The sequence below is a fragment of the Eumetopias jubatus genome, unplaced genomic scaffold, assembly GCF_037043125.1.
Source record: "Eumetopias jubatus isolate StellerSeaLion01/CBP00866 unplaced genomic scaffold, mEumJub1_p1.0 scaffold_5, whole genome shotgun sequence".
In the NCBI taxonomy this organism is placed as follows: Eukaryota; Metazoa; Chordata; class Mammalia; order Carnivora; family Otariidae; genus Eumetopias; species Eumetopias jubatus.
Genome location: NW_028274811.1, coordinates 73,754,536 through 73,772,017, shown reverse-complemented (window position 1 = coordinate 73,772,017; position 17,482 = coordinate 73,754,536). Strand labels below are relative to the sequence as shown.

At 38.4% G+C, this 17,482-nt stretch overlaps 2 protein-coding genes across 8 annotated transcripts in view; one reads left to right on the top strand and one right to left on the bottom strand.

Moving 5' to 3' along the window:
• Positions 1–16,835, bottom strand: part of ARSK (arylsulfatase family member K) — a 44,596-nt gene extending 27,761 nt beyond the window's left edge. For both annotated transcript variants that reach the window (XM_028089299.1, XM_028089300.1), the window contains exons 1-3: positions 16,598–16,835; positions 13,382–13,511; positions 7,220–7,379 (exon numbers count right to left, since the gene is read on the bottom strand). In XM_028089299.1, coding sequence (XP_027945100.1) covers positions 7,220–7,379; positions 13,382–13,511; positions 16,598–16,735 — 428 coding nt within the window. In that variant the 5' untranslated portion in view covers positions 16,736–16,835. The remainder of the gene's footprint in view (positions 1–7,219; positions 7,380–13,381; positions 13,512–16,597) is intronic.
• The window catches only part of SKIC3 (SKI3 subunit of superkiller complex), a 169,659-nt gene that overhangs the window by 58,169 nt on the left and 94,008 nt on the right, over positions 1–17,482 (top strand). For 2 of the 6 annotated variants that reach the window (XM_028089298.2, XM_028089293.2), the window contains exon 1: positions 17,000–17,036. The exons of 3 other annotated variants lie outside the window; for them this stretch is intronic. The gene's annotated coding sequence lies outside the window, so the exon portion shown is untranslated. Of the gene's footprint in view, positions 1–16,997; positions 17,037–17,482 lie in introns of those variants that run through there. One more of the 6 variants, XM_028089294.2, reaches the window with a different exon arrangement.

Genomic DNA, 17,482 nt, shown 5'->3' with positions numbered 1-17,482 from the left:
AACACGCTCTTTGGTTTTGTTGATTTAGAAATATTTAGGATATTTAGTTTAGATGTTTTCTCAATCTCTGCACTATTGACATTTTAGGCTTGATAATTCTTTGCTGCAGGGTGGAGGCAGATGGTGGCGGGGAAGGGTGGCGTTCTGTGCATTGTAGACTGTTTAGCAGCAACCTGGCATCTACCCTCTGGATGTCAGCAGCATCCCCCCAGTCCTTGTCAGATGTCTTGGGGTGGGGGGGGGTCTTATCAAAATTGCCCTTGGTTGAGAACCACTGTTTTCGATATTGCATATATATTAGCAAAACAGTTTTATCTGATTGTAAAAATTACCAAAATACCCTATGAATTAAATACAAATGTTTCCTTTCAGTTGCTAATAAGATATGGCAAATTTGAACCTAATCAAACCTATTATAACACCTACAATGTGAGGGGGGTAAAGTAGATACATAACTTGCCCAAAGACTGATAGTTAGTAAATAGAATCGTAATGAGTACTACCACCACTACTTGTTTAACAATTGTCTGGAATAAACAAGTGTGTAGCCCTTAAGGATCCCAGTGTAGTGCAGTATATTATACAAATAAGGGACACATAGCTGGACTAGTGTTCTTAAACTGATACAAGAAGAAAGTATTACTTGAGATCTAAAAAAGACAGATGGAGTATTATTGTATAAGCTAAAGAAACTTGTAATTCTGGCTGAAAATACAAACAGGTTCAAAAATGGCCAATTTCAGTGGAAAAGGTAGCAGAAAGAGTTATAAAAACAACTTCTGACTTTGAGAGTCAGTCTATCAAAATACTCAATACCCCTAGTAAGTTTGATATTAAGATACATTTTTTCCTGAGACCCATTTTTCAAATTGCACAGAAAAATCTAAAAGATAATGTACCAAAATGCATATAACCTCTCCAGATATGCAATTAGTAGCAAACTTGACCTATTTGTCAGCTAAATGACTGTGTGGGTACATACAGCACTAATACAAACAGTCCTGAGAGCTTATTTCAATTTCTTAAGCTCTGGTGAGATAGGAAAATTAGCCATAAGCAGTTATTATACTGACAGTCATCTTTGATGTCCCAAATGTCAACATTTAAGTGGCTTTTCTCCTTTTACTGATTTTAAACCATAGGTTAAACAGAACATCAATGTTTATCAAATAATAAGCTATAGCTAGATCAATATAACTTCCTATCCCATTCATTCAGACATTTAATTCTGTGCCTACAATGCACTGGCACAATATTGGCGATGGGAATAAAGCAATGAAAAAGAGAAACAGGGTCCTTATTCCTGAGGAATAAAATTCAGATCAGATTTTAACCATGTCATACACAGAATGATAGTTACAGGGAGTATGAGCTGTTCAACCTTCGATTCTTTTTCCTACTGGATTGGCTGAGCAAAGTGAGAAAATAGGATAATAGTATAGGACAGGGTAATAGTATAGGACAGGGTACTAGCATAGGACAGGGTAATAGCAGAGGACAGGGTACTAGCATAGGACAGGGTAATAGTACAGGACAGGGTACTAGTACAGGACAGGGTACTAGTATAGGACAGGGTACTAGTATAGGACAGGGTAATAGCAGAGGACAGGGTAATAGCAGAGGACAGGGTAATAGCATAGGACAGGGTACTAGTATAGGACAGGGTAATAGCATAGGACAGGGTAATACCATAGGACAGGGTAATAGTAGAGGACAGGGTAATAGCATAGGACAGGGTAATAGCAGAGGACAGGGTACTAGCAGAGGACAGGGTAATAGTACAGGACAGGGTACTAGTACAGGACAGGGTAATAGTACAGGACAGGGTACTAGTATAGGACAGGGTAATAGCAGAGGACAGGGTACTAGTATAGGACAGGGTAATAGCATAGGACAGGGTAATAGCATAGGACAGGGTAATAGCAGAGGACAGGGTAATAGCAGAGGACAGGGTACTAGTAGAGGGCAGGGTAATAGCATAGGACAGGGTAATGGCATAGGACAGGGTAATGGCATAGGACAGGGTAATGGCATAGGAGAGGGTAATAACAGAGAACAGGGTAATGGTAGAGGACAGGGTAATAGTATAGGACAGGGTAATAGCAGAGGACAGGGTAATAGCAGAGGACAGGGTAATAGCATACCTGTAATAGCATAGGACAGGGTACTAGTAGAGGACAGGGTACTAGTAGAGGACAGGGTAATAGCATAGGACAGGGTAATAGCATAGGACAGGGTAATAGTATAGGACAGGGTAATAGCATAGGACAGGGTAATACCATAGGACAGGGTAATGGCAGAGGACAGGGTAATAGCATAGGACAGGGTACTAGTATAGGACAGGGTAATAGCATAGGACAGGGTAATACCATAGGACAGGGTAATAGTAGAGGACAGGGTAATAGTAGAGGACAGGGTAATGGCAGAGGACAGGGTAATGGCAGAGGACAGGGTAATGGCATAGGACAGGGTAATGGCATAGGACAGGGTAATGGCATAGGACAGGGTACTAGTATAGGACAGGGTAATAGCATAGGACAGGGTAATAGTAGAGGACAGGGTAATAGCATAGGACAGGGTAATAGCAGAGGACAGGGTACTAGCAGAGGACAGGGTAATAGTACAGGACAGGGTACTAGTACAGGACAGGGTACTAGTATAGGACAGGGTACTAGTATAGGACAGGGTAATAGCAGAGGACAGGGTAATAGCAGAGGACAGGGTACTAGTATAGGACAGGGTAATAGCATAGGACAGGGTAATAGCAGAGGACAGGGTAATAGCAGAGGACAGGGTACTAGTAGAGGGCAGGGTAATAGCATAGGACAGGGTAATGGCATAGGACAGGGTAATGGCATAGGACAAGGTAATGGCATAGGAGAGGGTAATAACAGAGAACAGGGTAATGGTAGAGGACAGGGTAATAGTATAGGACAGGGTAATAGCAGAGGACAGGGTACTAGCAGAGGACAGGGTAATAGTACAGGACAGGGTACTAGTACAGGACAGGGTACTAGTATAGGACAGGGTACTAGTATAGGACAGGGTAATAGCAGAGGACAGGGTAATAGCAGAGGACAGGGTACTAGTATAGGACAGGGTAATAGCATAGGACAGGGTAATAGCAGAGGACAGGGTAATAGCAGAGGACAGGGTACTAGTAGAGGGCAGGGTAATAGCATAGGACAGGGTAATGGCATAGGACAGGGTAATGGCATAGGACAAGGTAATGGCATAGGAGAGGGTAATAACAGAGAACAGGGTAATGGTAGAGGACAGGGTAATAGCAGAGGACAGGGTAATAGCAGAGGACAGGGTAATAGCGGAGGACAGGGTAATAGCATACCTGTAATAGCATAGGACAGGGTACTAGTAGAGGACAGGGTACTAGTAGAGGACAGGGTAATAGCATAGGACAGGGTAATAGTATAGGACAGGGTAATAGCATAGGACAGGGTAATACCATAGGACAGGGTAATACCATAGGACAGGGTAATAGCAGAGGACAGGGTACTAGCATAGGACAGGGTAATAGTACAGGACAGGGTACTAGTACAGGACAGGGTACTAGTATAGGACAGGGTACTAGTATAGGACAGGGTAATAGCAGAGGACAGGGTAATAGCATAGGACAGGGTAATACCATAGGACAGGGTAATAGTAGAGGACAGGGTACTAGTATAGGACAGGGTAATAGTATAGGACAGGGTAATAGCATAGGACAGGGTAATACCATAGGACAGGGTAATAGTAGAGGACAGGGTAATAGTAGAGGACAGGGTAATGGCAGAGGACAGGGTAATGGCAGAGGACAGGGTAATAGCATAGGACAGGGTACTAGTATAGGACAGGGTAATAGCATAGGACAGGGTAATACCATAGGACAGGGTAATAGTAGAGGACAGGGTAATGGCATAGGACAGGGTAATGGCATAGGACAGGGTAATGGCATAGGACAGGGTAATGGTAGAGGACAGGGTAATGGCAGAGGACAGGGTAATAGCGGAGGACAGGGTATTAGCGGAGGACAGGGTAATAGCATAGGACAGGGTAATGGCAGAGGACAGGGTAATAGCAGAGGACAGGGTAATAGTAGAGGACAGGGTAATAGCAGAGGACAGGGTAATAGCAGAGGACAGGGTAATAGTAGAGGACAGGGTAATAGGAATAGTTACATTTTACTCTGGATTAAACTTACTTTCTAAAAAGTAGAAGAATTTTAAAGAGAATTTGTGAAATTACATGAAATAATTAGCAGTGCAACACACTTTAGGAAATAAAGGGTTTTGGGTGCCTGGGTGGCTCAGTCGGTTAAGCATCTGACTCTATTTCTGCTCAGGTCATGATCTCAGGGTCAGGACATCGAGCCCTGCGTCAGGCTCCCTTCTGGGGGTGGAGTCTGCTTAAGATTCTCTGGCTCCCTCTCCCTCTGTCCCTCCCTCCCTAAAAAAAAAAAAAAAAAAAGAAGATGAAAGGGTTATGTAAATATTAAACTATAATTCTGATTAAGCCATTTTTACAATAATAATTTTCCCCTTGATTAAATGCTTATTCTTTTTTTTTTTTAATGCTTATTCTTTGCCAGGCATTGTTAAGTACTTCTTATTATTTAACCTTTTTTATTAACTCATTTAAAACTCCTAAACATCCAATGATGTGGGTATTATTTTTAAGATTTTTTTTTTTTAAATTTTAAGTAATCTCTATACCCAACATGGGGCTCAAACTCACAACCCCCAGATCAAGAGTCACATGCTCCATTGACCGAGCCAGCCAGGCACCCCAAGGTGGGTATGATTAATTCCAGTTTTCCGATGAGAACATTGACACAGAAGTCAAGTAACTTGCCCAAGGTCACAAGGATGGTAAGCAGGGAAGCTGGGCATTTAACAGTTCTGATGGACTCAGAGCCTCTGCTCCTTCTACCATGTTTACTCTGCTTCCACCCTTTTCTTCTCCTGCATTCCTGGGCAGAATGGGGGAAGAGCTTTTTGCGCAAGACTAGCTTGTGCAGTGGTGCAGAGCTAGTGAAAAGCATGTGACATAAATGAAAGAGCAAGTGCATACTGACGGGGAGAGAGTGATATGAAATGAGACAGAAGGTATGCAGGGACTAGATAATGTAGGGTCTTATAAACCATGTTGTGGGCTGGGGATTTTAGCCTACCTACAGAGGAAAAAAAAAAAACACTGAAATATTTTAAGCAGGTCAGGCACTTGATCAGATGAATATTAAATATTAAAAGATCACTCTGTCTGCCTATAGAAAGTGGATCAGATAGAAGAAAAGTTAGGAACTACTTCAGTATGTTAGACAGGAGAGGCTTTGGTGGAGGTGGTAAGTGAATAAAAAGGATAGAGAATTTAGAAGTAGAACTGACAACCTCTGGGGATGGATTAGACGGCAGAGACAGGGAGAAGATGTGAAGGTCCCTTCTGGGTTTGCAGGATTGATTTCTTCTAGATTTTGGAAGACAGAAGAGGAAAGAAATTTAACGTTACCCAGAAAAGCAAGACTAATATCCAGATTATTCTAGATTATTTTAGTATCTGTTCACCCAAAATTCATTCTGTTAGTTTCCTAGGACTGTAGTAACAAATTACTGAAAACAGGATGGCTTAAAACAAGAGAAATTTATTCTCTCATGGTTCTAGAGACTAGAAATCGGAAATGAAGGTATTGGCTGGGCCATGCTCCCTCTGAAGGCTCTCGGGAAGAATTCTTCTTTTTTTCCTGGCTTCTGACATTTTTTGGCTTGTAGCTGTGATCACTCCAATCTCTGCTTCTGTCTTCACACTGCCTTCTCTGTGTGTCTGTGTCCTTTCTAAAGAGATCTCTAGTTATCAGATTTAGGACTCACTTTAAATTTGGCATGACTTCATCTTGAACCCTTAACTAATTGCATCTGTAAAAAGGATCTATTTCCAAATAAGGTCACATTCTGTAGTTCCAGGTGGACATGAAGTTCTGGGGAACACTATTCATTTCACTACATTCACTGTTATTTTTATTCAGTTTATTTTTCTCGTTCTTACCATAATCATTAGCATCATCATCATCACTACTACCACTGTCCTAACCCTAAATTACCACCTGTAGGCAAGAGGTACTGCTCTAAGGCTTTAATATGTATTTGTGACAGGAGTCCTGAGTGTTGGGAGACTCTAAGAGCATACCCAAGTTCACTAGGAGAACTCGTGGGACTCAGCATTGTACTCAGTACATCAGTACTCAGTACATTGTCATCAGTACTCAGTTGTACACATGGCTATGATTATAGTGAAAGGACAGAAAGCAAAATCAGCAAAGGGAACGGTATTTAGGATGAGTCCACAGCAAACCATTTTCAAGTTGCCAAGTGGAGACACAAAGGGCACTTAATTCATCTAGCATCAAACATGACAATACATGTGAAGAATTGTGTATTAGGGAAGCTCATTAGTACCCAAGTTGTTACTGGGGGTTGATCATGCAGACGCCCTCTACCTGCCACATACCAAAATCCCAGACTTTCAGAGGGAAAGCAGGTGTTCAGCATAAACCACACTGTACATTCTAGCTATAGAATAAGTCACTTTTATCAGGGAATACATGGAACACTCCTGATGTTCAAGTTACTAGATATAAGCCAAGGGCCAATCTTGAAAGCAGGCCTTTCTAAGGAGACCTGCTATGTGTGAGCTTTTTTCCTGCAGATCTCATTCCATTTAATCCTCACAACAAAGAAATTAGAGGTCAGTAGTAAATAGAGAAACTAAAATTCACAAGTAGGTATTCTGATTCCAGATCTCTGCTCTTAACCACTATGCTCAGCTGCCTGGTTTTTGAGGACTTAGTAAAATGAAAAAAAAAAAGTTATAGTAGACTGAAAGGAGATAACTGACAAAAGCAAGCAGACAGAAGATTATGGTCTTTAAAAAATATAAACTGTATTCAGTACCTAGTAGATATTGTATAACAAAACTCAAAATAAAATTTGAAGTAAACAATTTTATAGGCCTTTAATTTTTAAGAAAAACAAAAATTACCAGCATATTAGCAATCTTAATATCTTAAGAAGATTAAAGAAAGGTGAAGTTTTAGCCAAATTAACACAATTGAGGGATTAAGAGCTTTACTTTCACCTTTGTGCAGAAATAACAAAAGTCAAAAAAGAGTACATGTATGTGCTACAGCAGAGGGTACCATATTCGCATTATTTTTGTTTTACTATTTTACCTAATGGAGTGATGTCCTGAAGTGTAGTCCAGTTTTCCAAATTTTTGTGTTCGGTAGCCATGCTTCTCCATGATATCCATCCACGTTGTATAATTTGGATCTAGGCCCTTAAAGTTATTCCAAGATTCTGTTAAGTGAGTGAAGAGGCCACTCCACATTGCTGGGGGTGGGGGGAGAAACTGGGATTAGTGTAAAGCTTATCGATTTGTTTTAACTATGAAGATAATTACAGCAAGAGAAAGAATCTACTAGTTTAGAACTCATGCTCTGGAGTAAGACATAACCTGCATTAGGTGCTTTACCTAACATTTCTGATTGTTACCTCGTGTTATCAAGGGGAAAACTCGTCAAGGAGTTACTATTTCCATTTCACAGGTGAGTCTTCAAGGCTTACAGGTTAAGTTGTTTATAAATACAGCTGGAATTATGTATAAAGCCTGTTGGACTCTAGAGTCTTCTTTCAATCATAAAAATCATCACTAAGTATTTATTTATTTACCAGGTCAGTCAAGTGAAGTACAGATCTTTTTCCAACATCTTTAAGGATGTTGTCCTTGTACTGGCTTTCCACAAAAAATTTAAGTGTACTACACCTTTGCTGTTGTTTTCTACAAGTATGATTGTATCCAATAAATCTTTCTTCATGTATTAACAGACCCAAAAGGAGAAATAGGCAGCAATACTATAATAGTAGGGAACTTCAATACCCCAGATTCAACAATGGATAGATCATCCAGACACAAAATCAATAAAGTAACACTGAACTTAAAAACTACATGTTAGACCAGAGCGACTTAACAGACATTTACAGAACATTCCATCTAAAAGCAACAGAATATACACTCTTCTTAAGTGCACATGGAACAATCTCTAAGACAGATCATACAAGTCCTAATAAATTTAAGAAGCTGAAACATCAAGTATCTTTTCTGACCACAAAGATATGAAACTGGAAGTCATTCACAAGAACTAGAAAATTCACAAATATGTGGAGATTAAACAACATGGTACAGAACATCAATGGGTCAAAGCAGAAATCAAACGAGAAAGAAAAAAAGTCTTGAGACAAATGAAAACAGAAGTTTAACATACTAAAACTAATGGCATGCAGAAAAAGTGGTTCTAAGGGCTAAGTTCATAGAGTTAAATGCGTACATCAAGAAAAAAGAGCTCAAATAACAACCTAACTTTACATCTTTTTTTTTTAAGAGTTTTTTAATTTATCTGTCAGAGAGAGAGTGCACAAGTAGGGGGAGTGGCAGGCAGAGGGAGAAGCAGACTCCCCGCTGAGCAAGGAGCCTGATGACGGACTCGATCCCAGGACCCTGGGATCATGACCTGAGCTGAAGTCAGATGCTTAACCGACTGAGCCACCCAGGCATCCCCTAACTTTACATCTTTAAGAACTAGAAAAAGAACAAACTAAGCCCAAAGTTAGGAGAAGAAAGGAAATAAGAAAGATTAGAGTGAAGATAAATAGAGACTTAAAAAGAAAATAGAAAGGATCAATAAAACTAAGAGCTGTTTTTTTAAAAAGATAAAGAGACAGTGGCTGGTGATGGGTATTAAAGAGGGCACGTATTGAATGGAGCCCTGGATGTTATATGCAAACAATGAATCATAGAACACTACCTCTAAATAAATAAATAAATAACTAAATAAATAACTAGGAAAATAAAAAAGATAAAGAGACAAACATTTAGCTAGACTTACCAAGAAAAGAGATGATTCAAAAATCAGAAATGAAAGAGTAGTTACTATTGATAACACAGAAGTACAAAGAATTTTAAGACTACTATGAACAGTTATATGCCAAGAAATTGGAAGACTTAGAGGTGGATATATTCCTAGAAGTATACAACCTACCAAGACTGAATCATGAAGAAATAGAAAATCCAACAGACCAATTATGAGTAAGGAGATTGAATCAGTATTCAAATACCTCCCAAGAAAGAAAAGCCCAGGACCAGAAAGTTTTACTGGCGAATTCTACCAAACATTTATGGAAGAATTAATACCAATCCCTCTCTCCAAACTCTTCTAAAAAATAGAAGAGGAGGAAACACTTCCAAACTCATTTTATGAGGCCAACATTACGCTGATACCAAAACCAGAAGAGGACACCCCAAAAGGAGAAAATGACAGGCCAATATCCCTGATGAACATAGTGTAAAATTGTCAACAAAATATTAGCAAACTGATTTCAACAATACATTAAAAGGGTCATACACCATGATCAACTGGGACTTATTCCAGGGATGCAAAGATGATTCAACATCTGGAAATCAATCAATATGATATACCACATTAACAAAATGAAGCATAAAAATCATATGCTCATCTCAATAGATGCAGAGAAAGCTTTTGACAAAATTGAACATCCATTCATGATAAAAACTCTCAACAAACTGGGTATAGAAAGAATGTAGCTCAACATAATGAAAGCCATATATGATAAGCCACAGCTAACTTTATATTTAGTGGTGAAAAGCTGAAAGCTCTTCCTTAAGATCAGGAACAAGACCAGGGTGCCCACTCTCACAATTCTTACTTAACATAGTAGTAGAAGTCCTGTATAGAGCAATTAGGCAAGAAGAAGAAATTAAAGGTATCCAAATTAGAAAGAAATAAAACTGTCTCTATTTGCAGATGACATATATAGAAAACCCTAAAGATTTCACCAAGAAACTGTTGGAACTAATCAATGCATTTAGTAAAGTTGCAGGATATAAAATCAATATATAAAAATCAGTGCATTTCTATATATATTAAGAACAAACTATCAGAGAAATTAAGAATAGAATCCCATTTATAATTTCATCAAAAAGAATAAATTACCTAGAAAAAATTTAACCAAGGAGGGGAAAGATCTAAAAACTGTAAGACCCTGATAAGAGAAACTAAAGAAGATACAAATAAATGGAAAGATATTCTGTGTTCATGGATACGAAGAATTGATATTGTTAAAATGTCCATACCACTCAAAGCAACCTAGAGATTCAATGAAATCCTTATCAAAATTCCAATGGCATTTTCCCCCAAAATAGAACAAACAATCCTAAAATTTGTTTGGAAACATATAAGACCCCAAATAACCACAGCATTCTTGAGAAAGAATAAAATGGGAGGCATCACGCTTCATGATTTCAAACTATATTACAAAACTATAACCACCAAAATAGCATGGTTTTTGGCATAAAAGCAGACACATACTTCGATGAAACAAAAGAGCCCAGAAATGAATTCATGCATATATGGTCAATTAATGTAAAACAAAGGAGCCAAGAATATATAATGGGGTAAGGACAGGCTCTTCAATAACTGGTGTTGTGAAAACTGGACCCTTATCTTATACCCTACATGAAAATCAACTCAAAATGGATTTAAACACTGAACATGAGACCTGAAACCATGAAACTACTAAAAGAAAACAGGGGCTAAGCTCCTTGATACCAGACGTGACAATAATTTTTTTGTATTTGACTCTAAAAGCAAAGGCAAAACAAGTAAAATCAACAAGAAGACCTACATCGAACTTGAAAACTTCTGCACAGCAAAGGAAACCATCAATAAAATGCAAAAGCAATCTATGGATTGGGAGAAACTATTTGCAAATCATCTATTTGATAATTAATCTCCAAAATATACAAAGAACTCCTACAAAAAAAATCTGATTAAAAAATGGGCAGAGGAACTGAATAGATATTTTTCCAAAGACATAGAAATGGTCAAATGGCTACATGAAAAGATGCTCAGTATCACTAATTATCAGGAAAATGCAAATCAAGGCCACAGTGAGCTATTACCTCACTCATGTTAGAATGACTGTCAAAAAGACAAGAGATAGTTGTGGTGAAAATGTGGAGAAAAGATAACCTTTGTGCAATCTTTTTGGAAATGTAAATTGATGAGGCCATTGTGGAAACCAGTATGGAGGTTTCTCAAAAAACCAGAACTAGAACTGTCATACAGTCCAGCAATCCCACTTCTAGCTATATCTGAAGGAAACAAATTATTATCTCAAAGAGATCTCTGCATCCCCATGTTCACTGCATTATTTACAATATAGCCAAGACATGGAAGCAGCCTAATTGTCCATTGATAGATGAATGGATAAATAAATGTGATTTTATATATATATATAAAATATATATATAGCACAAATATATACATAAATATATATCTCACATATACATACATATTTTTTACATAGAGAAATATTATTAGTCATGAAAAAGGAAACCCTGTCTTTTTTGACAACATGGATGGGCCTTGTGGGCATTATGTTAAGAGAAAGAAGTCAGAAAAATAAGTAGTGTATGATCTTAACATATTTGTGGAATCTAGAAAAATGGAACTCATAGAAACATAAAAGACTGTGATTGTCAGAAGTGGGGGTTGGGAGGTGGCAAAAGTGGGTGAAGGTGGTAAAAATGTACAAATTTCCAGTAATAAGTAAGTTCTGGGGATATAATGTATAGCATGGTGACTACAGTTAACAATACTGGATTATATATTTAAAAGTTGCTAAGGGAATAGATCTTAAAAGATCTCATCACAAGACAAATTTTTTAACTATGAAAGGTGATGGATATTAACTACACTTATCATTTCACAATATATACATATATGATGTCATTATATTGTACACCTAAATGAATACAATGTTATATGTCAATTATCTTGATAAAACTCGGAAAAAAAATCCTTTTCCCTTTCCATTTCTGGGTACACACATAGTAGGGGTGAATAAGCTTTCTTTTCTCATCTAACAAATTGTTTTCTTTTTGAGGAATGGGATGAGCCATTATATATTCTTGGCTCCTTTGTTTTGAGGCCTGGGTTTGAATCCCAATAATGCCAATTACTGAGTGGCCTTTGATAAGTTACTTAACCTTTTAGTACTTTTGTTTTTATATGCAAAATGGGAGTAGTAACAATATCTACTTTATGGACATGTTATTATTATATAAATTAAGACATGTAGGGCACTTAGAATATTGCCAGGCACAGGGTAAGAATGCAACAAACATCAGTTTGTATTACTATTATTCCTTCAAGAGTTCAAACTCTTAAAAATACAGTTTTCCTAGGAAAACCATCACTAACATTTTTGAAACCTTTAGAATTTATTAATCATCTTTTTATTCATTATTTCATTTGATGTTGGGAACAACCCTGTGAGATAGATAAGGAATAGATAGATATCTAACCCTGTAAGTAAGGAAAGTGAGCGACTTGCTTGGCCCATTGAGGATTAGAGTCGAGGACAACACCTCACCCTAGTCTACTGCTCATTCCACTTGCTCAATAGGGAATAAAAAACTAACACAACTGTTTTATTATCCCTGGGTCTTCATCACTGAAATGTCATTTAGCATAGTGGGTTTTCTTTACTCACTGGCAATTACATAGGTGATTGCGCAGGTGGTGCAGGGATTTGGGACTCAAATCACACAGATCATGTCACATATGTCCTAACAGAGGTGCTTTTTATGTATCCCAAGGCAAACAAATGGTAGAAAGGCAGAAAGGAAAACAACTCTGTCAGAGAACAGTTTATTTAGAAAATGGCATTTCTCCCTACTTCTCAATTATTCATGGATTAATACTGTTGACATTTTGCCATTAAAACTATGCCTGTTAAATTACTCTAATAAAAGTGCACAACTAGATTTGGGATAGAAGTGAATTGAGACTGAAGAGAAACAGATAAAGTCTGTAATCTGAAATAATATGGAAAAATTCCGAGTAACCTGACGTATGAAAATTCTAACTACTTTGTGGTAGGCTCTGAAGTCCCCTCCCAGTCCCTACTACGCTTACTGAAAATTTTCTTGAGGATACAACTCTTCTAGGAAATATGAGTATTTCCTCATTTGCTTGGATAGGCAAAAGATTCTTAGTCACCAATCATAAGGAAATGAAACAGTAACACATGAACTAAACACGACTTTGGATGATAAAAATCCCTACTCTTGAAAAATAAAGTAGAAATTCCAATAACCCCAATATATACCTTAAAATACGCATCACTTATATTAAAATTTTTTATTAGATGACAAATATAACTTACTATCGTACTTTTGGGTATAATCTTCTAAACTGTGAGAACATTTTTGTGTATGTGGCCACTTCCATTAATATTAAGCATGTTCTTACCTGCGCGTGATGGGCAACAGATCGGAGAGTTTGTGTAGGCATTCAGAAAGGAAGTGCCATGTGCTTTCATGAAGTTGATAAAAGGAAGTTTCACTACCTGACTTCCTGGATAAAATGTTAGCCTTCCATCCTGGAATAAAGAAATTTAATTAACACTGATTGCATTAGAAAAGAAGAAAATTATTTCCTTTAATTTTAACCATAAAATTTACAAGTAGCAAAAGACTTCAGTATGATCCTAAGGATCCTCAAAAGATAAAACAAGTATAGAGAGTGTTACCTATATCTGCCTCATAATATTAAGAATTTAGTGTTGTACTTGGATTCATCTGAATACAGTAAATAAACTAAAGGACTTTCTGGAAAGTTCTTTTGGGGCATGATGAACTGATGGGATATTTATTAAGCAATTACTATGTGCCAGGTACTGTGAAAGATCCAGAAATTCAGTGGTGAGAAAAACAGAGTCCCTGGCCTCTTGAAGCTTATAGTTTAGTGGGAGAGACAAAAGTATACTGGAAAATAAAGCATTAATAATTACACATTGTGATATGTGCTTTGAAAAAAACCCTGAGATACAGAATAGCAAGGGAGACGTACTTTACATAGAGTGAACAGGGAAAGCTTCTCTGGGAAGTATGAGACCTAAAGGGTAAGAAAGATCCAGCAGTTCTTTAGACTGGAAATAACTGAAGATGTCAGTGGCTGCTGGATAAATGAGACTGAAGATTAGAAGAGGTGTTTGGGCTGGAAATATGCATTTTGGAACTGAAGAACTCTTCTTGGTAAAGAGCAAAGACAGAAAAAAGAGTATTTTAGGCCTGGAGTTATATCTATTCTATATTTTCAATATAATTATAAACAAAAATACAGTCTTAAAAATGAGTTAATCCAAATGTGGGATACACATAAACCTTTGATATGTCTGAGGTTTCCAAATGGATATATAGAGTAGGCTGTTGATTACAGAAAGGAATCTGGAGCTTGGAAAGTCTACCCTGGTGAAATAAACATGGGGGTCTTTAGCATATTCATGGTATTGAAAACTATGATACTGAAAGAAACCTTTCAGGCAGAGAATGAAAAGGGAGGAAGGAAAGGAATTCAAGGAGTCCCAAATAAGAGGAGAAGGTGTCAAGGGAAACTAAGAAAGAATGGCTAGCAAGGGAGGAAGATGATATGAGATGGAGCTCCATGAATGCTGAGAGAAAACAGTGTGTCAAGAAAGGTAATGTCAGCTGTGTTTGAGAGGCTACCTAAAATAAGGCCAGAAAATGCACATTGGCATTGGTGTTAGTTTCTGCTCTAAGTCTTATTATTTCCTTCTTTCTGCTTGCTTTGCAGAAGCTTGTCTGGTCTTTTGATTTGTCTTTCCTGGCTTTGAACCTTTCTCCCACTAGTGAGCTAGGGCAAGGGCGATTGGGGCTCTAAATTTATAAATATATATGTATATACACACTATATATTTATCCTAATATGTATAAAATATAATATGTATAAATATATATATGTTATATATATTTGGATAAAGAAACCAAACAATCATGTTAATGTAGTTAGGAACCAAAATATTTGGTATAAAAGAGATAAAAAATCAAAGAATTAATAACCTTATAATTTAAATTTGAGCTGAAATTATCAACATGATCTCATTTTTTCTTTTTCTCATATATGTACTTTCTAGATCTGTCCATTGGAAAGGTCTAAACGCAATGAAAAACTGAAACACCTAGATTATAGTCTAAACACAAGATAGGACAGTAAATATACAAATTGGACATGGAAGTTAAACTGCTGAAGATTATTACGCATGGGTCAAAAGGACTCAGGAACAACCTGAAGGGTCTTTCACTAGTCAAAGATGGGACATTTTGAACATCAGTAAGTATAATGAATGCAAAGGATTTAAACACAAATATATAAAAACGTATTTCATACTTTACTGAAAAAAAACTAAAATATTTCAGTCATCTTTGGAAGTTTCTAGGATGCTTTCATGCACCACCCAAGTTCCATTTAGGAATGAAAGAATGCCTCTGCCAATGAGAGTTGCCTTGCCCAAAATCATGCCCCTTTCTGGGAGCAGCACACAACTAATGGCCATCCAACATGAGGGTATAAAGGCCTAGCCCCCTCACCCCAAATGGAAACAGTTCTGAAACATCATACTAATTTGAGAATTACCCATAAAGTCAGCTGGGGCTTCTACTGAGAAAGGAACAAAACTCAACTTCTCTCTCTTTGCACAATCCTCCTTTTTTCCTTTCCCTTTGATCTCAGGAGCACTCCCTAAGAAACCTCTTTCATGTTAATCTCCAATACTGCTTGTTCCCTAAATTTAGAGAATCATAAAGATTACTTTGAATAATTTTCTCAACAAGTCCTATGAGCATATCCAGATTATGTAACTTTAATCATCATAGGTTAATCAATGAGAAAGGCAATAGAACATAGTGATTAAAAGCACTCTTTTGATGCAAACGTGCTTAACACCAACAATCTATGTGACCACAGTAACACCCAGTGATAAAGCTAGTATTGTAACTCATAACCGAACATTTGTCTAAGCAGTAGTTTTTTAAATCACGGATAATACTAAAAGTTTCAGATAATGTTGATACTAGTCTTCTTTTCGATGAGGCTTGGGAAAGTTCCAAAGACTGTTCAAGTTTGGGATTAAACAACAACACACCCACATAATTTCCTTGGAACATGGGGGAGTGGATCAAATTACATCAACTAACGCACCTAAATCAGCACTAACAGGATTATCAGATACGTGGGTAATAAAAATGTTAACTTTATTCACTTCTCACCCAAACATGAATTCCTGTAAACTTGAAGTGGGAAATAACCACTGGGAAGCTTAACACGCTTTTATGCAGATGCAGAATGTTATTTTTCCCCACAATAACTCAAACGGGGGTACGGAAAGTGCGTTAGTAGTGATAAAATTAGTGGGTCGAGGCCAGCATTAAAAAAAAAATGCAAAGGTGCTATCAGATACATTTTATTTACTCGATTGTTTTATATGTACGTGGTGTACGGGGTGTATATGGGGCCTCAAAATAAAATGCATTTCTTACTCTGCATCGGGGTAGAATATGTTTGAAAATCTCTCAGATTCTGCTCCCAAAAGCCTGCAGCACAGGAAAAGCTGTGAGCGGGTCGCTAGTCTGCAGCGGGACGCCCACTCTCTTGCCTCTCGGTACTTACGAAGGAGTCGCTCACGACTAGCACCACATTGGGTGCAACGGGCCAAACCCGAGCAGCTCCTCGCCTCTGTCCACCTGCCCCGGGGTCTGGTGCTGCCAGCGCCGGGACTGCGACAACCGACACCCACAGCAGCAGCATTGCAGGGAGCTATTCAGAAACGCTGGGCACTCGGCCCTCCGCCTCCCTCTAGGAACGCCTCTGGAAAGAGGGCGGGGATCACGCAGTTCGGGTTTCTCCTAGCTCTTTACCCACAGAACTACAATTCCCAGCAGACTAGGCATAGGCACATGCGCAAATGGGGAACTCCCCTTTAGACCTTTTAAGCAAATACCGAGCGAACTAAAACCTCGGTCACTTTCAGTCACGTGAACGATGCCTGGTGATTGCGCATGCGCTCGGCCTCTAACTTTGGCGTTTGGAGGAGAAGCATCTGACCCAGGTGGGTTAGGGTCGCTGTCGCTTTTGCAGAAGTTGGAGGCAATACGCGATTGAAATGGCATTTACAGAGAGAAAGGGTCAGGGGCCAGGGCTGGTTATTTTGTACCGCGCAAGCATGGGCGAATATTAGGACCATGAACTGGGCAATGATGAGGTGGCAGCGCGTCTGTCACTTAAGTTAGATGGGGCGGTTCTTTGTGGGGCCTCTGGACCGTCTCAGGTGCGATGTAGATTCGTGGGGCTCCTCGAATACATTCCCCCAAAGAAATTTCTAGTCTGCGTCATCTTACTGCCAGTGCAGTAAGGATTTATCATGCTCCGGTGGCGTGAGGAAAGGGGCCTAGTCAGTCAGTTTCATGTTCTAGATGGGGAAGAGCTTAGGTGCAGCCTGCCTTCAGAGTGCAAAGGAGAGAAATCGAACAGCCTCTTAAGGGAAGAAATAACTGA